The sequence below is a fragment of the Littorina saxatilis genome, linkage group LG1 (assembly GCF_037325665.1).
Source record: "Littorina saxatilis isolate snail1 linkage group LG1, US_GU_Lsax_2.0, whole genome shotgun sequence".
Classification (NCBI taxonomy): Eukaryota; Metazoa; Mollusca; class Gastropoda; order Littorinimorpha; family Littorinidae; genus Littorina; species Littorina saxatilis.
This window is the reverse complement of record NC_090245.1, coordinates 109,740,519-109,750,757: the sequence shown is the minus strand read 5'-3', so window position 1 is coordinate 109,750,757 and position 10,239 is coordinate 109,740,519. Positions and strand designations below refer to the sequence as shown.

General features: G+C 41.3%; 1 protein-coding gene across 1 annotated transcript in view; it reads left to right on the top strand.

Annotated features, from left to right (window-relative positions):
• LOC138958822 (uncharacterized) overlaps positions 1–8,721 on the top strand; it is a 15,973-nt gene extending 7,252 nt beyond the window's left edge. The window contains exons 2-4 of the mRNA XM_070330126.1: positions 4,563–4,891; positions 7,172–7,377; positions 7,917–8,721. Coding sequence (XP_070186227.1) covers positions 4,563–4,891; positions 7,172–7,377; positions 7,917–8,229 — 848 coding nt within the window. The 3' untranslated portion in view covers positions 8,230–8,721. The remainder of the gene's footprint in view (positions 1–4,562; positions 4,892–7,171; positions 7,378–7,916) is intronic.
• The last annotated feature ends 1,518 nt before the right edge of the window (positions 8,722–10,239 follow it).

Below are 10,239 nucleotides of genomic sequence, written 5' to 3'. Positions count from 1 at the left end.
TTTAGTCAAGTTTTGACTAAATATTTTAACATCGAGGGGGAATCGAAACGAGGGTCGTGGTGTATGTGCGTGTGTGTGTCTGTGTGTCTGTGTGTGTGTGTGTGTGTGTGTGTATGTGTAGAGCGATTCAGACTAAACTACTGGACCGATCTTTATGAAATTTGACATGAGAGTTCCTGGGTATGAAATCCCCGAACATGTTTTTCATTTTTTTTATAAATGTCTTTTATGACGTCATATCCGGCTTTTCGTGAAAGTTGAGGCGGAACTGTCACGCCCTCATTTTTCAACCAAATTGGTTGAAATTTTGGTCAAGTAATCTTCGACGAAGCCCGGACTTCGGTATTGCATTTCAGCTTGGTGGCTTAAAAATTAATTAATGACTTTGGTCATTAAAAATCTGAAAATTGTAAAAAAAAATAAAAATTTATAAAACGATCCAAATTTACGTTTATCTTATTCTCCATCATTTGCTGATTCCAAAAACATATAAATATGTTATATTCGGATTAAAAACAAGCTCTGAAAATTAAATATATAAAAATTATTATCAAAATTAAATTGTCCAAATCAATTTAAAAACACTTTTATCTTATTCATTGTCGGTTCCTGATTCCAAAAACATATAGATATGATATGTTTGGATTAAAAACACGCTCAGAAAGTTAAAACAAAGAGAGGTACAGAAAAGCGTGCTATCCTTCTTAGCGCAACTACTACCCCGCTCTTCTTGTCAATGTCACTGCCTTTGCCATGAGCGGTGGACTGACGATGCTACGAGTATACGGTCTTGCTGAAAAATGGCATTGCGTTCAGTTTCATTCTGTGAGTTCGACAGCTACTTGACTAAATGTTGTATTTTCGCCTTACGCGACTTGTTTACATTTAGTCAAGTTTTGACTAAATGGTTTAACATAGAGGGGGGAATCGAGACGAGGGTCGTGGTGTATGTGTGTGTGTGTGTCTGTCTGTGCGTGTGTGTGTGTAGAGCGATTCAGAGTAAACTACTGGACTGATCTTTATGAAATTTTACATGAGAGTTCCCGGGTATGATATCCCCAGACGCTTTTTTCATTTTTTCGATAAATGTCTTTTATGACGTCATATCCGGCTTTTTGTAAAAGCAGAGACATAGATAGAAGAGATGCGAAGCGCTGTCTTCCCGCTCGCGTTATCTTCGCCTACGGCAGGGGCAAGTAATCCTCCCACTGGCGCCAAGCTTGCAATTGTTGTGTTTTTAAAGAATTATAACTGTTTCATAGAAAATCATAGATAATAAAACATGCAAACTGTTAATTATTTGCACTCAAGAGAAACAGAAAACCACATGAAGAAGATGATTGCATCATTTGGTGATTAGAAGATGAATCCTAAAGTAAGCAATTTCGCTCATTTCTCCTCAAAAACTTTTTATCCACACGCCAGTGTAAGTGCGAGAACCACTTGAGTGAGACTTAAAAGTACCTTCAATCCTCCCTGGACATGTACACCCAGCCCTCCGACCGTCCCCTTCGTTCTGCTGCTGACCCACTCCGCCTTCACATCCCTCGCTCGAAACTCGCATCTGCTGGTCAGCGTGCATTCCCCTCCGCGGGCCCCTCCGTCTGGAACTCCCTGCCGCTTGAGCTTCGCCAGAGCCCCTCTCTTGACGCGTTCAAGAGTAGGATGAAGACTCAGTTCTTCCCGTAGCTGGCTGCGACTTTCATGTTCGACGTGATGTGTTGTGCCCCAAAAGACATTCTTGTGCTGTGCTCTGTGAGAGGTGTTTTCTTTGTGTTTAATATTATTTTGTTTGGACCTAGCTATTGATGTGTACATTGTTGTTAAACAGTTGTTTGTTGTATGTTTATCAGGGTTTGCTAGTGTGTGATAGGGTTCGTGTCCGTCTGTAGATGTTAGTTTCTTTGTTAGTCCTGTGTTGACAACTCTTCGACAAGCGCTTAGAACTGTACCCACGGAATACGCGCTATATAAGCTTCATATTGATTGATTGATTGAAAAGCATCAAATTTAATTACAGCGCGTCAAAAATTATACAAACAGATTAATGTATACACCAGTAATGCATTTGCCAGTTAAGGGAAAGTAACGTTGCGCACAAAAGAAAATATTAGCTCCCAAACATTGCCTCCACGCACAATGTAAGGCAAGGACTTAGAACAATGGCCGCAAGAACCGAGGGAACCGTGTTTTTGACTCACTTCGGGAACCCAATCCTCTCAAATGCGTTCGTGTGCACACTATTGAATTCGAAGCTACAGAATATTATGAATCAAGTTTACTTATCACTGATATCTCTCGTCTGAAGCTGGATATATCCAAAGAAATATGACAGAAAAGCACTTCAAATCGGTGTCAGAGAGCAAGCGAACAACATAGTACGGGATGATGGCTGACAATCGCGCGAGATCACGCTGACCGAGCGCGGTGCCCCAAGAGTTCACGCGAGCGGCCTCGCTTCGCATCTCTTCAATGTATGTCTCTGGTAAAAGTTGAGGCGGCACTGTCACACCTTCATTTTTCAATCAAATTGATTGAAATTTTGGCCAAGCAATCTTCGACGAAGGCCGGACTTCGGTATTGCATTTCAGCATGGAGGTTTAAAAATTAATTTATGACTTTGGTCATTAAAAATCTGAAAATTGTAATTAAAATTATTTTTTTATAAAACGATCCAAAATTACTTTTATTTTATTCTTCATCATGTTCTGATGCCAAAAACATATAAATATGTTATATTCGGATTAAAAACAAGCTCAGAAAATTAAACATATAAAAATTATGATCAAAATTAAATTTCCGTAATCGATTTAAAAACAATTTCATCTTATTCCGTGTCGGTTCCTAATTCCAAAAACATATAGATATGATATGTTTGGATTAAAAACACGCTCAGAAAGGTAAAACGAAGAGAGGTACAGAAAAGCGTGCTATGCAGGACAGCGAAACCACTACCGCGCTAAACAGGCTCGTCAGTTTCACTGCGTTTTGCACGAGCGGCGGACTACGATCATTGTGAAAAAATGCATTGCGTTCAGTTTCATTCTGTGAGTTCCACAGCTTGACTAAATGTGGTAATTTCGCCTTACGCGACTTGTTTTCCTTTTTTCTTTGTGACCAGCTTTTTTGTCGGTCCGAGGGGGAGCATATCGTCTTTTGTTTCATATTTATTGACCAAAGTCGATATGCCCCCCGAAGGCCGCGGTCAATAAATATGAAACAAAAGTCGATATGCCCCCCGAGGACCGACAAAAAAGCTGGTCTGTCAACAAACCATCAAACATCGTTTTTGTCATCATTTTGGTAGTGAGAAAATAAGTGCACAATCAACCCAGGGAGCCATGCTTTGAAACACGGGTTCCGTGCTGATAACCACACGAGTCCCCGGTTTGATAACCCGTGTGACCTGGAATAATAGGCCGTGAAAGGTGGATGCAGCGCCTAAAGGCAGTCGATCTACTGGCCAATGTGAATGCGTGATATATTGTGTAAAAAATTCCATCTCACACGGCATTAATAGGTAACATGCGCCTTGAGTCGCCTTGTGTGGTGAGATACGCGCGCGATATAAATCCTCGTAAATAAATAAATAAAATAAATAACCACTGGCAATCAAAGATGGCGTGTGAAAGCAACTTTCTGTGTTTTTGAGTTCATTAAATGTTGGGATGAATATGTCAGGTTTGAGGATGCACAGTTCTGTAGGTTCATCTCGGTATTCCACCCCCTCGGCTTTCTGTTGTAAATATTAAGCTGAGTGATCGAATGTGGAAGCTACGTTTGGTCAAAGGTCACAAAAGATTTGCGTTGTGCAGCGAAGGAAAGAATCGCGATCTTGTTTCCGACTCGGTACCTCTTTGTTTTTCATTGAGACCTGTCATTCTGCTTGCTCGGCTTTGTTAGATGTTTGCATATCTTGTTGCTATTTTCTTTGCTTTTATTATTGTTTCTTATTTGTGCTTCGTTTATCGATACAACGTCTTGTGCACGGGTCAAAATGTGTGTGTCAGGTGTCGTTTTACTTGAACTTGACGTTCGTGTTTCTCCGAACGTCTGTGTATCGAAACACAGATACACGCACTCCATGACTCTGAAAGAAGACAAAACATATCGCTAGGTTTTATTGTTTTTGATGAATGTATGACCTTTCATGAAGTAGTTTTGTTTTTTGTTTACTTTTGCCAGTTTGCCAGTTCGTTTTTGGAACTTTGCAAAGCAGTGTCGTGTCGTCTGTTTTGGTCTGGGGAAACACCAATGAAAAGAGCCGAAGAATCCCCGAGCGTTTCTATTGGGTTTGCTTTTGATTATCCATGTATAACCTGCTTCCTGCAACTATGGTAACCGGGGAACATGAGATTTATTTCCCAGGTGCTTGTGAATGAAAACTCGTGAACAACATGACAAGTGACTTTGTTTCAGTCATTTTGTTTATTTCTTTTGTTTTTGTTCCAGTGATTGTTTGTACGTCATTTTGTTTATTTATTTTGTATTGCCCAGCTATTATGTGCACCCTCCCACCGACAATTTGACAGTTCAGTACTTTTGTGTGTCTTATTCTTCAGATGCGCCCACCGTTGATCACAATCCTCCGGAGTGGTCGGAACACATAGTTCAGTCTCCTTCATCCACCGCCAACAACAACAACAACAACAACAACAACATCAACGTCTGCAGCATGTCCAGACCTTGCGCTCCAGCAGAAGTCTGTGTCCCGGAGTCCAACAGGGCATCACGTTGTGCGTCACTTCCGGCACACTGTGGCGACCCAAACCCTATTCCTGATGCTAACTTTGCAGTCTCTTCCAGGATACAAGGCGCGCTTGCTGCCCTGCATTGTGCGTCTGACTTTGTGGAAATCCCCCGCAACGTTTCCATGGAGATCGAGTGTCAGGTACTTTTGTTACTGGTCACGTGTCCTGTGTGTGTGTGTGTGTGAGAGAGAGAGAGTGTGTGTGTGTGTGTGTGTGTGTGTGTGTGTGTGTGTGTGTGTGTGTGTGTGTGTGTGTATGTGTGTGTGTGTGTGTGCGTGTGTGCGTGTGTGTGTGTAGAGCGATTCAGAGTAAACTACTGGACCGATCTTTATGAAATTTTACATGAGCGTTCCTGGGTATGATATCCTCAGACGTTTTCTTTCATTTTTTCGATAAATGTCTTTTATGACGTCATATCCGGATTTTTGTAAAAGTTGAGGCGGCACTGTCACACCTTCATTTTTCATTCAAATTGATTGAACTTTTGGATAAGCAATCTTCGACAAATGCCGGACTTCGGTATTGCATTTCAGCATGGAGGCTTAAAAATTAATTAATGACTTTGGTCATTAAAAATCTGAAAATTGTAAATAAAATTATTTATTTATAAAACGATCCAAAATTACTTTTACTTTATTTTTCATCATGTTCTGATTCCAAAAACATATACATATGTTATATTCGGATTAAAAACAAGCTCTGAAAATTAAAAATATAAAAATGATGATTAAAATTAAATTTCCGAAATCGTTTTAAAAACAATTTCATCTTATTCCTTGTCGGTTCCTGATTCCAAAAACATATAGATATGCTATGTTTGGATTAAAAACACGCTCAGAAAGTTAAAACGAAGAGAGGTACAGTAAAGCGTGCTATGCAGCACAGCGCAACCGCTACCGCGCTAAAAAGGCTCGTCACTTTCACTGCCTTTTGCACTAGCGGCGGACTACAGTCATTGTGAATAAAATACAGTGCGTTCAGTTTAATTCTGTGAGTTCCACAGCTTGACTAAATGTAGTAATTTCGCCTTACGCGACTTGGTTTTTTTAATCAAATTGCGTGAATTATTGAACACTATTTGACTCGGCCCAGACAAAGGGTTTTTAATTGAGTTTGATAGCTTAACAAAATGTTTGATAAATGTGTCAATTGAAAGTTTGCTTGAAATCTAAATTGCTATAACATAACACACATTCCATTGGATACTTTTTTCTTCTTTTTAAAAGAATTGGATATGTTATTTTTAAATTCGAATGACAAGGAAAATCCGTTTTACATGGTGACCCCCTAAAATGCCACCCATAAAAATAGTAATAACGTCGATCTGCATCTGTTCAACGAATACTTCATCTTTAATGTAAGCCTATAATATTAACTTCAGCTTGTGCATGATCACATCACAAAGTTTCACGTTTGTGGGTCAGTTGGCCTGAAGTGTGTGCTCTTTGGAAAACAATATTCAAATTCAGAGATCGAGTCGACAGTAGAAGGTATGACATTGAGCGGTAGCCACTCTTGCCCAATGTAAGCCCTCCAGGTTGGCTGAAATGGATTTTTTCAGGTATGTTTGTGTATACTTGAACCTTCAGATAATCCGATCGGTAAAATTCTTGAAGGTTTAAATCGGGTGAAAGAGGGTGCTACTCAATTTCGAACCTCTTACTTTTGAGTCCATCACCGAATTTGGATATTTGGTTTTTGAAAGACCACAAAAGTTAGACCAATTGACCTTGGTGATATAATCAAGTGTAAGCTGACGTTAATGTTCGAGAAATATGATCAGCATTTAAAAAAAATGTTTAGGGGTCTCCCTGAATGCTAATGAGGTGCCTGATACCGAGACAGCGCGGCCAGGGTCGACTGGTCTCGATCAGCCCAGCCAGGACTTTGTCTCGGGGGAGACTTTTTAGTTCAGGCATTGTTTGATGTTCAGATTGACTAAACGTTTTGACATGGCTTTACGCCACTTCTTCTTCTTCTTCCTTTTCTTTCTAAAGGGTGTTAAGAAAGTTCTAGGGTCGGGATGTGGTCAGTTCGGGAAACCAAAAACGCTTCTCTTTTTTTTGTTTTGTTAGAGAGCCTGTGTGGCACAGTGGTTAGAGCGCTTGCCTTTCACGCTAGCTGTCATAGTTCGAATCCCACGCAGGGCGAATCTATTTCTTGTACCCGATTTGTCCGAGCGCTCTCCAGTCCAGCCAGCAGGCAGGACATGGGTACCTGTTGAGGGCCAGGAAGGCTAAGGCAGCGAGGGAGAGGAGATGGACACCGCCCTCATAAAGCTGGCCATGGAGAAGTTGAGATCTCTAACATCCCCTCCGAACAAACATGTTTTAAATGGAAGTACCTTTACCTTTTACGCCTTTTGAAAATAGCGGCAACAGTTTGAAGAATCAAGGTCTAACCGTGTACCCCTGGCACAGGTCAACGGTCGCTGGACGGCTGTCCCCGGGGAATGCATGCAGGCCGTGTACCGCCACCCAACCACACCCCTCCAGGTGCCCCTGCCCTGGCTCCCCTGGGACGGGTGGAAGGCCTGTCTCAAAGGGGTGTTTGCCGGCACCCAGAGAATGTACCTAGACCTGCTCACGGCCAACAAACAGGACTCAGTGGTGCACATAGATTTCAGGTCAGTCCAACAAATCACGACACTCTTCGGCAATCTAATGTAATATTTGTGTAATGTGTTTGTCTGTAAGTTTGTGTGTGTGCGCGTGCGTGTGTGTATGTATGTCTGTCAGACTGTGTGTGTACCCGAAAAACATGAATTCAAAACTTGACTAAAACACACACACACACACACACACACACACACACACACACACACACACACACACACACACACACACACACACACACACACACGCCTGGCAGTGGTATAGGAGGTTTCCAACTGAAAATACATCACATTTACAGGGCCGGATCTGGGGGGGGGGGGGGGGGTTCTTGGGGTTCCGGACCCCCCCCCCCCCCCCCGCCCTGGCCATCCAATGTACCTCTCAGAGAAAAAAAAAATGTGGACTTTGGACCCCTGCCTTCAGTTGGAACCGCCCCCCCCCCCCCCCTCAAACGAACTTGGTCCGGCCCTGCATTTACAACGAGAAAAGAATTGCACTAAAAAAGTATTCGAAAATTCCTGATCAGTTTCCACTGTTTCTGTGCACACAGACACGACTGGTGGCCTTACACAGAAACGCTCCTCGTCACCACGAGTGTCGGCGGTTGGTTCCCCCAACAACCTTATTACCTGGGTACCTCCCCTCCCATGCTGCTGCAGCAAGATGACGTCTTTCACGTGATGCTGCACTATGACGTCACGGGCGACGCGTTGCTGATTGAGCTGCTGCGCAATGACGTGGAGCAGAGCACGTGGAGCGTGCCTTTGACGGGCACTCCACGCCTTGACCTGACGCCTGCTCGCTTCTTGAGTGTCAGCTCGGACCCCACACTCACCTACGTTAACCTTGTCGCTGGATGTTAAAGATATATTCGATATGATACATGCACAGCCTAGCGGTGACCTTACGAGTAACTTTCCCTTGGTGATATTACGCAGTCACCAAGACAAACTTCGTTCTCGAAATACTTTTTCAGTTCATGAGAGACATAACGCAGATGTTTTCGTGACGCCACTATTCGCAGTATGACGTCTTCTTGAACTTTGTTTCGTGTTTGACGTCAGAGGTTTCACTTTGGAAGAGAGGATCAAGACGTGACGTGGCCTGTGTAATCGGCGTCCGACATTTGCCATTACTTGTGACTGCAGGTTAGAGGTCATTTCTTCTCGTGCAAGCGATCGGGTGCACCTACCTGGATCACGTCTCTGTCCCTGCTTTCGCGCGGCGAGGTCGCCCTTCTGCTTGTACACATAGCAACACTCAACAGCCAGGCTGCTTTCTGTTTGCACTCTTAACTCTCATGCTACTTTTGCATTTTAATGATGAATTTTAATTTTCACTTTGACGAATAAAATCTGACACAGTTGCCGGAGTCGTGCATGAGTCAGTATTCATTCTGTGCCACGTAAGTGTGTGTGTGTGTGTGTGTGTGTGTGTGTGTGGTGTGTGTGCCGTGTGTTTGTGTATGTGTGTGTGTGTGTGTTTGTGTGTGTGTTTGTGTATGTGTGTATGTGTGTGTGTGTGTGTGTGTGGCATGGAGCAGGCTAAAGGGAAACCACTCTCTTTGCAAGCAAATCCTTGTCAATAATCCGGGATCCAATTTGAGTCCAAACACACACGGGTCTGGTTACGGGCAAGCGCGCCGTTGTGACTGCTAGACTATTCACAAAAACGATTGTTATCGAGAGTCGAGACATAAAACTGTTGGTGCATCGATATCTTGGTCGTCGGGTAGTCAGAAATCCAAAAGAGAAAATCCTGTAAACTTTATCCAAAATAACCTTTTTGCTTTAGAAAGAGTGCACCTCTGAGATATTCACATTTTCACATTCACAGATGTTTCATCTCTCGAAGGAACACAAAAATATATGTAGGCCTAGATCTCCCCATTAACGACTCCGTTTTGGTGGAGAAAACAACCTACCCTCCCAATCAGCAAGTACGCACGGAGAACCACGGAATGCTTACGGACAACAGACTGTTTCGGATCATAGTTCGATTTTTACATTTAGTCAAGTCAAGTCAAGTCAAGTCAATATTTATTTTTAAAAAAAACCTAGGGTTACATGAATAGAATAAATAAAAATTGCAATAAACACGACAAAAAAGATATATGTAATAATGAGACACAACACTTCTAATTAACCGAGAATAAATCAAGCTTAATTCATAACAAAATAATTGTAATCATACATTTTTTTTTTTACAGGAAAGTATATGTTTCTGTGTTTGTTTTTGTTTTAATAAGAAGAAAAAAAGAAAAAAAACGTGATCAAATAATCAGAACTCTTTCAAAATAGTCTTAATAGAATATATTAAATGCAATAACTTTCGTTTCTTTGTTAATTCAAATATTTTTTTTAATTTGACTGCATTTGAATTTCTACGAAAATACAATGGTAACAACCTTTTCCTCACATTTTCAAAAAAATGACACTGAAATATATAATGAAATTCATCTCCGAGTTCTCCTGACTGGCATTTAACACATATTCTTTCGTTATGTGGTATATTTAACATTCGGCCTTTCTGTATTGGCAATTTATGATTTAATGTTCTAAAACGTAAAAAAGAGAGTGCTAGGTTATTGGGTAAAATGTTCAAATAATTTTCAAATATAAATGTATCTTTAAACAATCTATAATTCAAACAAGTTTCTTTTTCATTTAATTCTGAAAACCACGATTGTATATATTGATCTTTTAGGCATTGCAACGTTTTCAATTTAAACCATTGTTCGGAACATCGTAAATTAAACTGGTCATGCCAAAAACCACTAAGACCAAGAGCATTTAAAGTTGTTTCAACATGTTTTAAATAGGGTGCTTCATATATGTTATTTACATAGAGGCGATGCAGAAAACGTTACAATA